Here is an 18986-nt window from a genome sequence, read left to right on the forward strand (position 1 = left end):
TTCTCTTCTGTCGCTCCCCAAGGATGGAGACTATGTGACCACCGAGCTGTCCCTACCATCTGTCACTGCCAGTAAGCCGGGAAGGTCCCAACGGCTCCTGCCCGCGGAGCGCCTACTTGCACTCGTCCCTGGCCTTCATGCGGGCGATGAAGGAGTAGCTCTTGTTCCGGCGGTAGTTCTCGTAGGGGTCGTCCAGGGCCACGCCCACGCCCTTGTACTGGTCCCACTTGTCCCGGACGTCCCCCCCCTTGATGGGGTCCTGGATCCCTTGCTCTTTCACGCCGAGGCCACCAGATCCACTCCAGCCTTAAGAAGAAGGGGGGGGGAAGGCGGTTACAACCCACGGGAGTCGAGACCTGGCCCGTTTGTCCGCGAACTGAAACGGGGTCTCACGTGCGGAGCCGAACGACGCGCGCCCGTGGTGGGCACGAACGCCCAGCGGGGAGGCGGCGGGTTGGAGCCTTCTCTGGCTCCCCAGCCCCAAAAAGCCCAAAGCGGGTGGTGGTTCTTCCCAGGAACCTTACCCATTTTCACCAGCATCTGATGTCCTTTGTTCTCTTCCCCGAGCCTTGAATCAGGTATAGGAGGTGCTGAATTAGAACCCAGACCAGCCGAGGAACTAAAATTAAGACAGGTTACGTTTTTTAAAAAAGAGTCGATACATTTATTGGAATGAAAATGCTTAGAAATTACAGCGTGTGGCGGATGTGAACATTCACCAGTGTTAGAGAGACACGCACACATTCCCGGGTCTCTAGCCTTCTTCTTGGTCATCTTCGAGTGCCAGGTAGGGGCGCTCCCCCCCCGGGCCCTGCCCCACACTGAGCAGCAAGGGCAGGTCACACGGAACCCCCGAACAGCTCAGACACGGCCCAGCCGCTACCTCGGGCCTTACAACGTTACCACGAACAGGTAAGAGCGGGCTGGGAGATGAGGTGCCGCTGTCACCGTGCTAGAACTCGGGGTCCCTGAGCGGCCGCCGCAGCACGGGCCCCCGGGAGCGCATCTTCTAGCGACAGGTTTCAACATTCACAGCAAAGCGTCAGAGGGCTCCGGCGCTACCAGCGGTCACCGGACAGTTAAGACAGAAATCTTACGGCGGGGTGGGGCTCCTGGACCGCGACCGACGTCTTCTTCCCGGGGAGTAGGACTTGGAGCGCGAGCGGGAGCGGGAGCGGGAGCGGCTGCGGGATGAGCGGGAGCGGCTGCGGCTCCTGCGGGGAGGACAGAGCTGGCGGTGGGGGGCGGCCACGGGCGCCCCAGAGAGGCCTTGGTGGGCACGCGCGGCCCCCCGCCTACCTGGAGCGGGAGCGGGAATAGGAGCGCGAGCACGAGCGTGACCTGGACCTGGAGTACGAGCCCGATGACTTGGACGACCTCGAGTTGGAGCGGGAGGAAGAGCGCCCTCGGCTTTTGGATCTGCTCCGGGACCGCGAGGGGCCGCTGCAGAGAGAGAGGCCTGGTGAGTGGCGCGCCCCGAACTTCCTGGAAGACCCCAGGCGGGCGGGGCTGGGTGCAGACCTGCCCGTTCCCCTCAGAGGACCAGGCTTCCAGCGCGCGGCTGATCGCGCACGACAGCAAAGCTCTCTTGGGCCGGCGTCTTAGGCGTTAACGGGGGCCCTGCGGGAAAACCCACTGCGGACCCAAGCAGAGACCGGACTGCCCTCCCTCTGGCCCGGCTGGGGGACACAGGACGGCCCGGGCGTGGCTGGATGGCGGGTCCGTCAGGGTGTCTGACGGTGGCCCGGGCAGGGGCCCGCTCTGGCTGGGGACGTGGGCCCACCGCGCGCGCGGGCACCCACGTGCTCACCTGTTGCGCTTTTCCTGGCCCTTCCTCCGCCGCGCCCGCATTTTTGCCCGAAAGAACTCATAGAGGCCATTCTGCTCCCAGCCTTCACTGTAAGACACGGGCGTTTCCTGTGTGACCCTGCCCGCCTCCCTCCCGCTGGGAACTTGTGCAAGTCAGCAGGAGTAAACCCTAGTGGACATGCGTCCGGGCGTGCGGGCCCCGCTTCCCTCCCTCCCCCCCTCCCCCCTTCGCTCGCTCAGACGCCCAGCAGGGTCCAGCACCACGCGGGGAAGCAGAGCGGCAGGGCGCATGCCTGGCTCCCATGCCTCTTCCACATCGATGTTTCCCGAAATAGCTCAGGTGGCTCTTACGACCTGTGATCTAACTAACTGGGGACAAGAAGCTCTTGACTCCTAGATGGACAGGCCTATGAGCCAGCACAGGTTAGGAGATGGTTCCAGCTGGACTGGTGACGAGTCCGCCGGAGGGTGTCCTGAGGGGGCTTGTGACAAAGCCTGGGGCACGCAGCTGCCAGCTTCTGAAACACGCCTACACCAGAGACAGCAACTTGCCCCAACGTGTCCCCACTAGAGAGGCCCTCCACTGAGAGCCGCCGTACGTGTAACACTCATTACCCACAGCCAGGGGAGAGACGGGCCCGAAGTCGGCCTAGCTTTACAGGCCACCCTCTTCTCACCCGGGCCTCACACCACCCCGGGCAGAAGGAAACCCTGGGCATGAAGCAAACTCGGGGGGGACACGTCAGGCCAGGAGAGGGGACAGAGCCCCCCCCAACCCCCGAGCACCATACCTGTTCCTGGGCCTGTCGTGGGACGGGGGGCTGTAAAAGGCCTCCACGGCCGCCAGCAGCCTCTCGCTGGGCGGCATGGGGGGCGGGAGGCGGATGTCTTTTGGGTCCAAAGGCTTGTACTCATGGTCTTCCAGCTGCAGTGGGGAACACAGTTGTCAGGCCCGCCCTGCCAGAGCTGCCCTCAGGCCCACCCAGGGTGCTGCAGCGACCGGGGGAGCAGGGTTGGGGGCACACAGGGTTACCCCACGAAGGCTGCCGCCACACCAACGATCTGACTCCCTAAGTGAGGCAGCAGAGGACTTCTTTGGGGCCAATAAAGTCCTCTCCAGAAAACACGTGAGACACAACCTCCAAGCTGAGGTGACGGAAAGACCCCTCAGTTTCCTCAGACACGATACGGATCCCAGATGCCGCCACCTGCACACTCTGCCCCGTGCTCCCGAGTCCTACACCGGGGCCCCCACCCAGGGAACCCCCTCGCCAGAAGCCAGCTCAGCTCGCGCCCCCCTGCTGCCCCAGCGTGGCCCTTCTCAACCTCTGGTCTGATGGCGGCTCCTCCCTCAGGTCTCTGGAGCTGCTCCCAGTTGGCCTCGCTGCCCTCACCGCCCCCTGGCGCTGCCCCTCCCGTGTCCCCCGCAGGCCCAGCTCAGAGGCCGCCCCCTTCTCTGAGAAAGCCCTCCACTGTCGGCCCCTGGACAAGGTAGCTTCCCAGGGCCAGGATCAAGAGAGACTTGCACCTCGCACCCGGCCCACTCACGGCCACAAGGTGTGCAGCCCACCAGGAGGGACGTGCGGAGCAAGCAGAAGGGACACAGGCCTTGCTCATTTTGCCTCAGGAATTCAAGTCGAGGAAGAGGCATTGGCTCGGACGCATTCCCACTGACCAGTCACATTTGCTGGGCGTAACAACAAGTGGGAAGGGGACCTGGGAAGCAGCGTTTGTCCCCTGCCAGGAAATGGGCGCCACGCACAAGCTTCTCACGGGGAGGCCGAGGAACCGGCACAAGTGTGTGCTACGGAGCTGGGTGCCCGCCGTGGTGACGTTACCTTCACGAGGGGGGCCATCAGCCCCGCGGGCAGATCGAAGTAGGGCACGTTGGGCACCAGGCTAGGGTCGTCGTGGTTGATGTGGGGAGGGCCCTGTCGCCGCATGTGGGGGGGCTGCCCATTGAAGCCATGGGGAGGAGGGCCGAAGTCGGGGTGCTGGGGCCCACCCCAGGGTGGGTGCTCGTTGATCCCAGGATGAGGCATGCGGTGGCCAGGGTGGTGGTGAGGGGGTCCCATCTCTGCAAAACAGAAACTCCTCTCAGGCCTACCGAGCAGTCGTGCGCTGGGTGGTGCCGATGGCACAGTCAAGATGCGCAAGGGGACGGGTGCCCGGGCAGGGGGCTTCGATGAGGGGGCCCACACCTGCCTCTCGGCCGTGCTGCCCAGCACTCCTCTCCCATGGCTGCTCGCTGCCCAGGGTGACGTAGCCAGGTGGGGAGGGGCCGGGCCTCGGCAGACCTGTCCTGCACCCACACCATGACCCAAGGTGGAAGGAAGAACAAGGGAAATCACAAAATCTTAAAGTAGCAACATTACGGGCGAATCAGTATCGCTGTATTTGGAGACAGGGCCTTTTAAAAAGGTGATTCGTTTGAGGTGAGATCCCGCAGGTGGGCCCCAATCCGACGTGACTGGCATCCCGCTAAGGGGCATGGGAAACCGATGCGCCCAGAGGGAGGAGGATGTGAAGATGGGGAGAAGACCCCATGGTCTCAGAGTCTCAGCCCCCAGGGCTGGGGGGGGGGGTGGAGCTGCCCGCTGGGCACGCTTTGTCACCACAGCCCCGGGAAGCGTGTACTGGCCCCATACACGCACTTGGTGGTCTTGGCTGAATTTGTAGCCGAGAACGCAGTTTAAAGTCAAAATAGAAGCAGCAAGAGAGTAGAAACGAATTTAAAAAATAAAAAAAAAAAAAAATCAAAAAGTCTAGAAATCTTTCAAAGAAAAGCAATGAAAAAAGCTGGTGAAAACAGCGACACAGGGAACGGGGAACAGGGAAGAGGGAAGGGCCCCGCAGGTGCCGTGGGTCCTGGACCCCTGCCCTGCCCGCCCATCCGCTGCGGGGCGTGCGAGCGACTCTCCTTCCAGAAGGCCCGGGTCCTTCCCCGTCCCCAGGTGCGCGGGCAGCGGGAACGGGACCTCACCTCTACGGCCACCCAGCGTGTGCCACGTGGCTGCACCCGGGCCGCCCGTCTGTCTCCCCATTTTCCCCAGGGCCCAGACGGGGCTTCTATACCATCCCAGGACCCCCCCGCCCCACCCCGCCCCCGGCTTGTCACCCTGACTCAGGGGCCCTCCCAGGTCCCGCAGCGATGACGTGAAGCAGCACCACCCGGGGAACAAGGGGCAGGACAGGGGCCGGTCCCCGCGGAGGGCACCCTGGCACTCACCAGCAGGGAAGTCCCCCTGGGGGTAGTCGAAGCGGTGAGGGTAGGGCGGCCGCTCAAAGGGGTGCCGCGGGGGGAAGTCATCCTGCATGAAGCGGGGCGGGAAGCGGTTGAAGTTGTGGGGGTGCGGCGGCTGGTTGAACTGCGGGTGCTGCTGGTGCGGCGGGAAGGGGCCCCGGAAGTGCGGCGGCCGCTGCATGCGGAAGGGCGGCTCACGCTGGCCCCCGCCCCACGGCGGCTGCTCATGTTGGCTGTTCCAGGGGCCCTCGAACTGGCTGTTCCAGTTGGGGTCGGGCTGGCTGTTCCAGGGCGCGTCACGCTGGCCATTCCAGCCGGGGTCTCCGCGCTGCTCGCCCCACATGCCCTCGTGGCTGTTGTTCCAGGGTGGACAGTGGGGCGGCCCGCCCTGGTGGTGCGGGTAAGGCGGCTGCTCGGGAGGCTGCAAGGCAAGGGGTGGACGTGAACCCCTCCCAAGGCCTGGCCGGCCGCTGGCCGCCGGCCACACGTCCGCGGCGTGGCTCTCCAACCATGGAGGTGACCCGGCCCTGGCCCCGGTGCGGTCTCCTTCGCTCTGCCGTGCAGCGGGGGCTGGGGCGCCTGGGCTCAGACTCCCCAAGGCCGCACCCGCACCTCAGCTGAGGGCTTCCCATGCCCGCGTCAGAGCTGGGCAGGCCCCCAGCGCCAGGGATCCCAACACTCCCAGCTCGGCTGCTTGATCCGGAAGCTGCCGGACGTGCTCTGGTTCCCGCGCCCCTGGGTGGCCAGTGCAGAGGTGCATCCCCCACGGCTCGCAAAGTGCACGGAGGAGCTGGGCCCCAAGGACCCATGGCAGACACCTGCCCGGACAACAGCCCTCTTCCCTGTCACGTTCCCCCCTGCCCTGCGTGGTCTTCTGGGTCACCTCCCATATTGACTGCTTGCTCTCAAATCCTGTCTCAGGAAATGTCTTTCCGTAGGTGAGAGAGAACATAAGCTCTGGATCTCAACTGCTGCTATGGGCCAGGGTGGGATATGCCTAGGAGTGGATGACCAGGGGGCCCATCTTCAGGGTCGCAGCTGGTTGGCCCTGCGGACTGCCAACACAGAGGCGGGCCTGGGCCACACCACACCCTCAGCTCTTTCAAGAAATTAGAAAACCAGATTCTAAAGATGGGAATTATTTCAGAGTGCCTGGGTGGCTGAGACGGTTAGGCATCCAACCCTTAACCTCAGCTCAGATCATGATCTTGGGGCCGCTGAGTTCAAGTCCTGCGCTGGGCTCCATGCTAGGTGTGGAGCCCACCAAAAATCTAATCAAATCAATAAATCAAAATACTTTCAAAATGTTACTTCATAATGTGTAAGACCCCACGTGGGCAGGCCAAGCCAAGAGTACCTCTGCCCCAGGGCGGACCCTCAGAGAGGGAACCCTTGTCGTCATGAGCCCATCCCCACAAGTCCCCAGGAAGAAGGCTGACCCTGGAAACACTTACACAAGGGGTATGAGAGCTGTTCCCTCACCAGAGGGCGCCCATAAAATGCCTGATACCACACGGCTCACAACTGGCATTCGTAGGCGGAAGCTGTCTTTATGCGGATGCCCAATCTTTTGTGAAATTAAATCATCTCTTCTCCTGAAGCTCGAGTTTGGGGCGGGGAGGGGTACAATGGGCGACTCAAAGCCGCGAGCCCCACTTGCCAGTCCCGAGCAGTCTCCCTCCCATCCTCCCCAGAGTCACCTGGCAGGGCCGCAACCACTAGGCCCCGTCAAGGGGAAGGTGGACGTCCAGGAAAGGCCCGGGCTGTGCCCAAAGGCTCCACTGGATCAGATCCAGTGGCCAGAGAGCAAGTGGATGCTTCCAGTGTTTCCCAGTCATGCTAAGCTGGATGAGATGACCCCTGCCCTGGCCTAGAAGTTTCTGACCCCAAAGAACCAGAGGGAGTGACCAGCATCTCTGCCCCAGAAAGCACCGCCAGCCCTACATGTCCGACCTTCCCTTTCTTCACGCAAGCACAGTGTTCTTTCCAGGGAGACAAAGTGTTGGCCCTGTACTGGCCGGACCAGTTAGAAATGGGACAGAAACCGCTCACCTTGCTGTGTCTGACCGTTTGAAATTGCCCAGCCCTCACAGGGACACAGGGACCAATGTTCCTAAGAGGCCCGGGTGGGTCAGCACCGGTCGGGTGTGAAGCCCTGACTGTCCTGGCCCGCCCCCACCCGCCCAGCCTGGGCCCCGCTGCAGAAATCTCCGTTTCCCCAGCGAGCCACTACCAGCCCGCTGACCCACGCAGGAGAGGGTCCACCTGCCCCAAGTCTGGGAAGATACCTGCTGTTGGCCCCAAGGAGCGACGGGATGAGGCTGGTCAAACCACGGGGGCTTGTTGGGTGGGATCGGATCGTGGGGCCCAGGGCCCCGGGGGCCGGCAGAGGCAGGATCCTGGACTCCTCCCGAGCCGTCATACTCCGAGGAGCCGGGCATCTGGATAGGAGGCTTGCTGTCATCTAGAGCCAGGCAAGAGGGTGGTTAACAAAGGCAATTGTCAGCGAGCACCGCCTGAAACCATGTTCAACAACCATCCAGGACCAACCCAGGCTGGGCCTTTACGTCTCGAAAAATCCTTGCTGCGTGAGTGAGCCCACCCGAAACTGATGGCCTCCAGGAGGGTGGCAAGCGGCGGGGAGGCTGACCTCACACGGGGCACACCCCCTTCTTTGAAACCTTAACTTACTCCGTATCTATTCTAGTTGCTCAAAAATTTTCATTACTGAATTTTATTAAAAACCCTTTCTGCATCTACTTGAAAGATTTTTTCCCACCTCATCTGTTGTTTTATGAGACTTCTGAGTGCTAAACCATTCTTGCACATTCCTGGGGCAAATCCTATCTCATCATGGTGTATCTTTTTTAATGCTTTGCTAGATTTCAGGTGTGAAGCATTTCTGCATCTTTGTTCAAAAGGGATGCTGCCTGATATTCATACTCCCTTCTCTTCGTCCATCTGATATAAAAGTTAGCCTGGTCTCGAAAACTGATTTGGGCAGCTTTTTCTGTGTTCTCTGGAATGGTTTGTATAGGAAAGGAATCCCCTGAGCTGTAAGGTTTGGTGGCATTTGCCTATGAAATCCTCGGGCCTGGTGTTTGGGAACAGGTTAGAATCTGGCCCTAGAACCGGGACCACAGAACCAGAGCCCTTGTTTGGGGAAGAAGGCTGCTTTCTTGGAGCGGCCCCCCAGGGAGCCCCGTACCAGGCTGGGTGGTTGGCGGGATGGCAGGGGCAGGCGTGGGGGCCGGCGGCGGGGCAGGTGGCGGCGGGGTGGCCTTGACCTCGGCCTCCATTTGTGGCATCTGAATTTGCTGCTGCTGCTGCTGGGCCAGGCTGTTGACAAACTCCTCGTGCTGCGTCTTCAGGGTCTGGATCTGCTGCTGGAAGGCGAGCTGCACCGGCTGCACCACCGAGGAGTACTCATTGATGAGTGTCGCCTGGCAGGGAGAGCGGAGAGCGGCCGGCACTCAGGACGGACTCCTCGGGGCCTGCTGCCGAGGCCCACACCTTCGGGAGCCACTCAGGGACAAGCCCTGGAAAGCCCGGGCAGCTCGGGGCAGTAAAGTCTAGACAAGCACAGAGCATCTCACTCTAGCCCAAGGCTGGTGACAAGGATGCTGGCTGCCTCGAAGTTTGGGAGTCCCTGATAATGGGAAGGCGCGACGACAGCCGCACCCTGTCCTATCACACGACCGTTACAAACACGACCTGGACAAGCATTCCAGGCCGCTGTCACGGGCCGTGCCGCTCACTCGCCGCCCAGCTTTGAGCAAGTCCCAACCTCGCTGAGCCTCGGTTTCCTCAGCTGTAAAATAGAACGGGAACAGGACCCACCTCCAAGGACTTTGGAGGAGAACTCAGTGAAGGAACAGGGGAAGGGACCAGGGCAGCTGAGTAAGCGTGAGTGGCGGTCACCAACTCAGGAGGGACAAAGCAGTTCACACCACCGTGATAGGCTGCAATAAGTCTGCTGCTTTATTTAACAACAAAAAAGGGGGAAAAAGTTTTAAAAGCATGACACACATGTTCCTCGCTGGCCTGAGCACGAAAGCTTCTCCCCTGTGGGGAGGGGGTGTTCCAGACCATCACAGAGAAACGGTCAACACAGCTTCCAACATTCAGCCACTTCCTTGCAGAAGAAAATGACCGCTCTCGGCCTGAGAAAAGGGGGCACGAGCTCTGCCTTTTCTTCTACCAGCTGCGGATGGGGCCGTGATGCCGGCGCCACAGCAGAGGTGACCAAGGAGACCTGGCCGGCCCCCCACCCCCGTCCTCTGAGCAGATGCCTCCCTGGAGAGAAGGCAGACGTGCATACAGGGAACGCTGCCTACGCACAATGGGACTGCGGCAGCCTAGACGACACCGAGGCTTGCTGACGCTTCTGTCGTGCAGAAGCCAGCCCGGAGGACCAGAGCCCACAGGCCAAAGACACCGCCAGCAGCCATGCCTGGGCAGGGCAAGCTGGCCACAGGAGCACCAGGAAAAGCAGTCCGGCGGGCTCACCTGGGAAGGGCTCACTAGTCACGGTGGACGGGACAGGAGCCCCCAGAGGCTGCTGCTCACCACCATTCCAGACACAGGTGGGAGCCCGTTTGGAAAATGCTACCTGGCCCCTGAGCTCACCAGCCCCTCAGGCGGGGGGCTGCAGGCCGCCCGACTTCTGGGAACGTGCTGCAGTGGTAGCCACCACTCCCTCTGCGGATAGCCACCCTGGTCCCAGGGCGCCGTGCAGGTGAGGAGGGCACCCACCTGGTACTGGCCGAGCCCCAGGGCCGGGCTCTGTAGCTGCTGGATGATGGAGTCGTCAAAATAGCCGTTCTTCTCCCAGAGCTGCAGGAGCTGGGTGCGGGGGAGGAGGGGGAGGCCGCGTCAGCAGGAAAGCCAGCGTGCCCCGTCCCCCCCGCCCTCCCTCTCCCGGCTGCCCCACGTACCCGGGCGATCTTTTGCTGCTTGTCCTCCTCCACGGCCAAGAAGCTGGTGCAGTAGATGGGCACCACGACTTTCTGCAGGGCGGCCAGCAGCTCCCTGGCCTGCTTGCGCTGGCTGTGAGGGAGAGACCTTCCGCGCGTCAGGGCCCTGGGGCGGGACCCGGCCACGCGCCCGTTACCATTGCGGCTCCAGCCACAGCACCCTCTGCCTTCTCGGGACGCGGGCTGGGCTCCCTACAAGACCTGTGCTGGCGCCTGGGCCCAAGGGACAGGCGGACAGCAGTGGGAGGAGGGAAGGAGCAGCCTGGGGACGTTCAGAGCAAGAGCTATCACTCTGGTCTCCTCATCAGAAAAATAAGCCTTCCCTCCCGGGGTGGCGCAAGGACGCACGGACCCATGGACCCGAGGCCCATAGGAGCCCCAGCTGTCCACGTGGCCTCCCTCAGCCCTGTCACCCCCTATGCACAAGACCTCGGCTTCAGCCCCGCTTTCAGGAGGCAGAGGGAGCGTGCGGGCACGCCAGGCAGCCTGCCCTCCCGTCCTCCCGGGGGGCGCTGCGGAGGCCCCTGGTGCTGTGCCGTAAGGCGGCAGAGGCCGACGGCACGCGTGTGGCCTCCTGGAGGAGGATGCGGGGTGGGAGGCGAGCAGCCAGAAGCCCTCCCGGCACCAAGCTCACCAAGGGTGCTCAGAGCCAGCAGTGAGTGCGGGGCTGGGACGCCGGGACACGCCGGGACAGGGAGGGGAAGGGGACAGGGTGAGCGGCCCGCGGCTTCTGGACAGAGCGCAGCTCGAGAGAGCACGGCTGGACGACTGCCAGCAACGGCTGTGTCTCTGCAGAGCTGCCCTGGTCAGCAGGGCGGCTGGTGAAGCAGGAGAGCAAAGAAGGTTCTGAGCAGCTGCCGATCTCCCAACAGCAGAAAAATAAAGGAGGACCGAGGCAGGGAGGGGCCAGCGTGGCACAGGAAACGGGGAGTGGAGGGGCGGGGACCTGGGCTGCGCACGCGCACAGCAGGAGATGGGGCGAGATGGGGGGAAGGATGGGGGAGAGGCAGAGTCCGTTTCTGCTGCTCTCACGGGAGCCGTCCCCTTCGGCCAGGCCAAGCTCAAAGCCAAACTTGACAGCCAGTCCGGACGGCTGAGCGCCAGCCTCGCCAGCAACGTGAGCTTCCGCCGGTCCGCTCCCCGGGCCTGCTCTGGCCCAGCTGTCTGGGTTTGTTAAGTGAACCTCTATCGTAAGGGACCAGACGCGGCACAAGAGCGAACACCAGCCTGGCCTCGGGAGGGCTGCGGGGGAGGTGGGTGGGGGGCTGGTCTCAGCGGGCTGGGAAAGAGGTTGGCAGAGAGGACCCCACGGGGGGGACCCTGAAGCAGAGTCAGGTGACAGGGCGGCGTCTGTGCGTAGATTACGCGAAGAGAAGCGGGCACTGGATACAGACGGATGCGGAAAGACACCCAGAGGCTGCCCCAAGGAGAGCGAGGCGAGGAGAGGACAGTGGCCCAGGTGAAGTGAAGGGTCCAGGGAAGGGGCCAAGATGTATTGGGGTGGGCTGTCCTCCCGACAAGAGAGCTCCTGGCTCAGACCAACCCTCCTCTAGGGTCTTTGGACAAGTGGCCCCCACAGTCCCAGGACAGGCCAGGCTACTGAGCGCAGGCACGGCAGCCCAGTAGTGGGCCAGGAAGAGCGAGAGGAAAGGCGGGGTCTGGCGGGGCCCTCACCAGTGGTGCAGGACATCGTTGATCAGGTAGATGAGGTGCAGCCGCAGCTCGAAGTGCGCCCCGTCGGCTGTGATGCGGTTCCGGAGGTGGCCCGCCATCAGCTCACAGTGCGGGGGAGACTTGGCGTTGCTGAACATCCAGTTCTTCCCGGCCTGCAACGGCCAGGCTGATGGTGAGCCGGAGCGTGTGCAGGCGCCCAGGAGGGTGAGGGCACACCCCGAGGGCGTGGTGTGCCAGGGCTCAGGGGCACACCGAGACTGCCACCTGCCTTCTGGCTCCCTCTCAGCCCCGCGAGCAGCGCACCTTGCCCACGTGCTGTCCTGCCATGGTGCTCACGAGGGAAGGGGAGGGACAGACAGGGCTCCCCTTGAGCAGTCCCAGCCTGCAGCGGGCTCCCCCCCCTCAACAGGAACACCAGGTTCTGGGAGCACCCCCGCCCCCCTCCAACCCCCACCTCCCCTCACCGAGATGGCATCTTTGGTACATGTGTCAATGATGGGTTGCAACAGGTTGTCAAACTCATTCATGTCCAACTGGGTCTCCTCCAGGAGCTTCTGCATCTGCTGCTCTACGGCGTGGGCCACAGCCGCGGTCACCTGCTCCTGGGAGGCCGAGCAGGATGGGGACGGTGTGAGGAGGGATCTTGGCCCAGGACGAGCCTGGCCCATCCGTGCCCTGCCCCCCCAGCACCAGAAGGTCACAGTCAAAGCCTGAGACAGGCATCTGGGACAGTCATGGTCACGGCCATGGCTGCGGCAAGCAGAGGATAAAGCAAGACAGAACACAGCAGGAAATGACGTCTGCCCCGAGGTGACGGACAGAAAAACGAACACCCAAAGAACGAGGAACCTCAGCAAATCAACTCAACAAAAAAGGAAACCGAGGAATAGGTGTGGACAGACGACATCTCTGAAGGGACACCCAGTCCGTCCCCGGTCAAGGGAAAGGAGAGCCACCGCAGCCGTCAGGGACAAGGGAATTGCAATGGGACGTGGGGCCCCGCACTAGATCCGCGTACTGGGAAGTGGCCGTCAGGCCACCCGGTCCCTCATGAGCTCTGTGTGGAAACGGGAGGGGGAAACGGACAGGGAGCCTTCTAGAAGGTTTTGTTTTCAGCAAAATCGCGGTAATTTTACATCTATATCCAGTAATAAAAGCACGGCTAGTGTTTCAGAGGTCAATCGTTTTGTTTTTCTGGCAATTCGTCCTGTTGCACTCGGCCAAAAACTCAGACGATGACAAACCAGGACAAAAGGGTCCTTCCCCACGACAGCCTGGGGCGACCTAGCGAGGAACAGGAGCCAAGGGCACCAGAGGCCACCTGGCCTTCACTGTTACACGGTTTCTAACGTGTGCCGGCCCCCCGCCCCCCCCCCCCCCGTGGGCGTCCATCCCCGCACAAAGGGTGTCGTGCATCAAAGAGCTTGTGGCATGATTTCACCCACAAGAAGCAGCACCCCGTGCCCAGCGTCAGGGCTCAAGCTAACACACCACACGTGGTGGCAGCCCCGTCCTCTGTGCTGACGAGTGGTGAGGAACTTGGTGAGGAGCTCTCCTGATTTACGAGGCAGGCGCAGGCTGAGCAGGTAGCCAGCTCAGGACCCGGAGGGGGAGTGGGGAGGGGAAGCAGGAGGCAGCGGGGAAGAGGAGCGGGCCCATACCTGTCTGAGGGCTAACAGGTGCTGCTCCTGCTGCTGCAGGTTCCACTGGCTCTGCTGGATGAGCTCGTCCATGGATGGGGCTCCCTGGGCTGGTGGGATGGGCGCAGCCGGGGCCAGCGGGGGCTGCGGCAGGGGAGGCAGCGCCGCGGCCGGCTCCAGCTCCGGGGCCTGCTGCTTGCAGATGACTGGCAGGAGAGGAGGAAAGGCGGCCCCCATGAGGAGGTGGCCCCTCGGCCGCTGCTCAGGCAGCTCGCAGCTCCAAGCCACAGAGACTGCCCCTGCCGATCCTCACCACCCACAAGAGGACCCCTGTGCCGCACTGCAGCCCCCTTGCTCTGCACCTGGCCCCCCACTCACAAGGCCCAAGCCCTGGACTCTTTCCGGTGGGACGTCACCTTGCCCCTCTCTCGCCCACCATCTGGCCTGGCCCAGGGGCCTTCCAGCTGACACCAAGCCCATCCCCCTCCACCCCTCACCCAGGCCGGAGCCTCTGCTGAACCCAGACCATGGCCACTGGCGGACAAACGGCCCTCCCCAAGGGTGTCTCTCGTATCCTGTCCCTGCCACCTCCTCAGCAGCTTCCGTCTGTAAAAACTCTCCCTTTGCCCCACGGCCCTCTGGCAACGGTCTTATAGCTGAGACCCATCTTCAATCCTTCAGCTCCCGTTTACGTCGCCCCATGGCCGTCTGGCTGTGCATCCCCACCCCGGGCCACTGTGGACATCCTTCCTCAGCCCCGTGGCCCCGTCTCAGGTCCTTGTCTCACGTGGCCTGTGTGGCCACCCCCAGGCCCCTTTGTCTTCCTCTGCCGAACCCCTGAATGCGGGGATGCCTGATCTGCCCTCTCCCCTGGGCCAGCCCACAGGGCAGTGGGACACAGGAGCTTCAAGGTGGCAGTTACTGTGCGCGAGCCACGCTCCTTCCTCTACCATCTCCTGGAGTCCTCGCACGATGGATCTGATCACAGACCAGAGAGCCCACTGACCTTCCAAAGGCACAGCACACAGGTCTGCGTGTCCTCTCGCCACTTGCTCCCCTCCCCATGGTCCCTCCTGGCCCCCGTGGCTGGCACGGCTATGCCCATACCCAAAGCCCAGAAGGTCCGGGCACTTCTTTCTCCCTTGCACCTCGCACTAACAAGCCACCCTGTGTAGTGAAGTCAGGCTCCTGGATGACACTCCAGCCTGTGTCCCTGCCGTGACTCTGTTGTCACCTGCATCACCCTTGGAACTGATCTCCCTGCGTCGGGTCCTGCCCCGGAGGCTGCTGTTCATTTGGGGTCTGAGGGCTGGCCCTGGGCGAAACCCAGACCAGTCAAGTATAAACGTGCCAAGGGATCCCTCTGGCACCTTTATAGCAACTCGATGTTTCACAGATCACATTTTATTGTATTTTGCAACAGCGTACTTTCCACAACAGGATGGAAGTTCTACAAAACGAAAAATAAGCTAGTCCTTCACCGGACTTTGCAAAGCGCCATTCTAGAAAAGCCTTGGGGCTCACTCTTCTCAAATAACCAAGGTGCAGCGCCAGCTACACAGTGGCTAAGCCTGCTCCACAACACAGTCCTGAAATCCTCCAAGACCTCCCCAAAGCTTCCGGGAGAATTCCTAAGTCCTTGGCCAGCCAGCCGTCCCTCCTCTGCACCCTGGCCTCTGTCCACTCCAAGCAACCCCCTTTCTCTGGGCTTTAGCCACTCTGAGCTACTGCCCCCTCCACTCCCAGGTCAAGGCTCTCTCCTCTGCCGGAACACTTTTCTCTTCTTCGTTTCCATCTGGCTAACTCTGACACATTCTTGAATCTCAGCTGAAACGTTGTTGCCTGCAGAAGGCATTTCCGGAACCCCCATCTGCCCTTGCTAGAAGCACCCTATCCTTCCCCCCATTACAGTACCAAGTCCTAAGTGGCCTCTGATTTCTGACCCTCCAGGGAGGGAGCGGGCTCCCCTTGCAGGGAAAACAGCGTCTTACCTCACGGTCACGCGAGGCAAAGTCCTCCTCTGCCGCGTTATGCCACCCTTATCAATATCCAACTGATGCCCCCGTTCGTGAATTCTACCCCTTAACCCCACTTGCCCCCATGCCCTCTCCCTCCTACTCAACCTGCTGACCTAATTCAGACCGTACCATCAACCGCCCTGTTCATTCACCTGCAGACCTCCCCAGTCTGCAGCCTCCGCTCACGCGCCCGCCTGCCCTCTACACTGGCCACACAAACCTGACCCACCTCTTGTGTCTTTCAAACTCTCTTGTGGCTTTCCACCGCCTATAGCAGCAGTTTTCAAAATGATATGCTGGGGCAAAGGAATGGTTGCTCCAAAAGCACTTAAGTGCATTCAACAATTTGCCTACAGTTTTAGGCAAATCTCCCCCACCCCCATTTCAAACCTAACTGGGCACCAGACGAACCCCTAGAAAACCCGAACTTTCCCCCTGGCATTTACCACTCCAGATCAAACCCTTCGCCCCTCTACACAAGTTCTGTGCTCCAGCCGTGCTGGGTCTCTCATGATTTCTCTTACCGCTCCCTAAACACAGTGTGTTTATTCAAGCCACAGCACTTTTGCTGTTTCTCACACACTTTTTAGTGAACATTTACTAAGTCCCATGTAGTAGGGCACAACAATGACCCAAACAAGGTCTGGTTGGCCTCAGGGAGCTTGTAGTCAAGGAAAGATTCACCTTTCAATGCCCATCTACTTGGCAGCCCCCTGCTCATTGGTTCAAACACTGTATCTAGAAATGTGGTAGGGAACAAGACAGATGTGGGCTCTGCCCTCAGGGACCCCACCACCTGGTGACTATTTATCTAGTATTCAAAGGCCAGCTGTGACTCCTAAACCCACCTTAAACTCTTTGAGGGCAGGGCTGGCATCCTGATACCCAACCCGGTGAACATCGATAAACATCTGACAAAAACTAAAACCCAAAGAACAAGTCTTTTGGGTCTGGACTGCAAACACCTGAAATGCACAAAAATCTTGCTAGACCGTCTACACAGAGAGCTCGCAATGGGTGCTGGACAGTGCCTGCCAGGAGGGTCCCAGTCCAGCTTCTCTCACTTCCACCCTGGAAAACACCGAAACAGCCACTCTACTTCTGCTGACCTAAGTCATCACATCTGCAAAAACAATAGAAAAATCCCTGATCCGGAGCCCAGGAGAAGGATCGATAACCTCGTTCTCCATTACACTCGGGCCCAGCAGCCGCTAGGTGCAGGGCCCTGGGAACAGCGGAAGGGATCAAGAAGGCCCAGCTGCCCCATTTTCAGAGACAGAGCATGCGGCCCACAAGAAGGCGGTTTGTGGCAGAGCCCGAACTGGAGTCGGAGAAAGGAATCGCTCGAAGGGACGGCCTGAGAGCTGGAGAGAACTCACGCTGCTGCTGCTCCAGCGCTAGCTTGCACTTGTAGTAACTGTAGAACTCGCCTCCGAACAGAAACGAGAATTTCGGGTTGTCCTTTTGCTTCTCCATCGTCATCTTCTCAAACTCGGGCCCGTTGCGAGCCACGAACTGGGCCAGCTTGTCGATGACATTTCGAAGCTCTTGGTCTGGAGGACGGAGAAAAGGCCACGCGGGGCGTCAGAGAGGACCGCCCAAATCCGGGGGCCCTGGCGTCCCAGCCGCCGTCCGCCGGGCCGGGGTCCCTAGGGTTGGGCTCCAGAGAAGCCGCCCTTGTACGGGTCCCGATAGGGGCCACACGCGCGCCGGGGATGCGGGGACCCGCGGGAGAGGCCGCAGGCGAACCCGGGAGGCCGAGCCCCGCCCCCTCCTAGGCCCGGAAACCCCGGAAGGCGGGGAGGGCCAAGAAGGGATTCCAGGGAGAGAGAAACGGTCCCCGAGCCCAGGCTGGGCCTCACCGTCGGGCGGCAGAGGCATCTCCATGGCTCCGGCCGCAGGGAACGTCCTCCGGCGCCTCACGATCGCCCACCAGCCCCGTCTGCGGAAGCCGGCCGGAAGTGGCGCGAGGGAGCCGTTTACGGCTGGCCTCGCGGGCTGCTTCCGCCCTCCACTTACGGCCGTCGCCGGGAAACCGCGGAAGTGAGGGCAGAAGACCGGCGGGAAGAAGCCGCGCGAGGCCGGGCGCGCGGTAGGGGCTAGCGATGCGCACGCGCAGGGGCTTTCCCGCGCTTGCGCGGGGTGGGCCTCTGTCGCGCTACGGCCCGGAACGGCTGGAACGGCGCAGACTACCGTTAGCCACGGCCGCGGCGTCCTCCCGGGCTCGCGTCGTAGCCGGAGGGCCTGGCAGCCGCGTTCTCCGCTGGACCAGAGTTCTGGGGAGTTCCTCCCCGCGGGGCTGCGGTGAGAAGACTACGAGGTGAGGTGCGTCCGGGGAGGCTCCCGGGCCGCGACGCCGGGAAGTAGAACCGGGAGGCGACGGGCGTGGAGGGGATGGAACTGGGCTGTTGAGGTTCTCAAGATCCTCCCGCTCAGTTTCTTTCGCTCGACCCAACGCTTTGGTAAGGAAGACTTTGGGGCAGGGGACCGCCCCATCCCTGTCGGCCTCACCCTGCGTCCCCCTTGGGGCTCGCCGGGCTTCGGTGCAGTCATTTGAGCGGCGTGGAATGAGCGCCCACGACCTGAGGGTGCCCGGCCTTCTGGACTGCGCGCCCAGAGCGCACGGCTCGCCTTTCTCAGAGATGCAGTCACATTGCTTCTCAAATGATGACAAAGCGAACGTGTGCTCGTGGTGGGGAAAGAGAGCGATGGCAAGCAGCAAATGTTAGCGTAGACTGTGGACATCCCCGTAATCTGACCTTCCTGAGATTGCCATTGTTAACCCTTGGTTGGCTATACCTCCCTATTTTTTCCACGCAAATAAATGTCCATATATTTCAGATATATTTTTTCTTCTTCTTTTGGCTCCAAACTTACTCATTTGACGCTTATGGATTGCCTCCTGTATGTAAGATAATGCTTTAGGCCAGGAATTGACAAACTTGCTCTATAAAGGGCCAGATAGCAAATATTTAGGCCATGTGGGCCAAGAGGCAAAATTGAGTATATCATGTAGGTACTTACATAGCCGGAGAGAAAAATACTCTTAATATTTTTTATTGGTGGCATTCAAAACTAATAAGTAGTTTTTAAAATACAGGTCTTCTAAGGAGAAGAACGGAATGTTTTGCGGTTCTAAGTTGGTCTTTTCCTGTCATTAATTGATTGCAAATGTTCACTAGTAAAGACTATTCTTGGTTCACAGAAAAGCAGGCGGGGTGTGGTTTATGATGGAGTTGGGCCTGAACTCTGCTCTCCTGAGCCTGTAGTCTTGGGTGGGGGGTGGAAATCAGTAAATCAGTAAACAAATACGTCAATACAACGGTGTTAAGGAAAACAGGTTTTTGATAAGGGAGGAGGGTGGGGTCTGCCCCTGGGAAGTGAGGTTTGTACTGAGATCCTAATCAGGAGCGAGCTACGTGATACTCCAGGCAAAGGGAACATGTGGGATTGGTCTGTTTAGTATAAAGCTCAGTAATTTGAATAGTGTGGGTATTTTTCTAAGCCAGTAAAGATCTATATCGAGGTTTTAATTTGTGATCTGCCTTGGGTGGAATTCAGAGATAGCACACTGTTGTACCTGTATGTATTTTCGTGAATTAAAGATACATAGCATTTTTCAGAT

General features: G+C 60.8%; 1 protein-coding gene across 2 annotated transcripts; it reads right to left on the bottom strand.

The window, feature by feature from the left end:
- Positions 1–39: 39 nt before the first annotated feature.
- On the bottom strand, positions 40–17380 carry LOC113918362 (calcium homeostasis endoplasmic reticulum protein). Of its 2 annotated transcripts, none has more exons than XM_027586762.2 (17): positions 17224–17380; positions 16741–16914; positions 13365–13549; positions 12168–12305; positions 11704–11855; positions 9991–10102; positions 9809–9898; positions 8262–8496; positions 7342–7517; positions 5039–5474; positions 3648–3886; positions 2601–2734; positions 1811–1897; positions 1300–1443; positions 1098–1214; positions 525–619; positions 40–306 (listed from the first exon to the last, which is right to left on the bottom strand). In XM_027586762.2, exons 1-17 carry the CDS (start codon positions 17246–17248, stop codon positions 113–115), a joined length of 2733 nt encoding a protein of 910 aa, XP_027442563.1. In that variant the 5' UTR covers positions 17249–17380; the 3' UTR covers positions 40–112. The 2 variants fall into 2 exon arrangements, with proteins under 2 accessions (XP_027442563.1, XP_035579537.1); XM_035723644.1 differs by having other exon boundaries at positions 9991–10135; positions 17224–17327.
- Positions 17381–18986: the final 1606 nt, after the last annotated feature.

The sequence above is a fragment of the Zalophus californianus genome, chromosome 1 (genome assembly GCF_009762305.2).
Source record: "Zalophus californianus isolate mZalCal1 chromosome 1, mZalCal1.pri.v2, whole genome shotgun sequence".
Lineage (NCBI taxonomy): Eukaryota > Metazoa > Chordata > Mammalia > Carnivora > Otariidae > Zalophus > Zalophus californianus.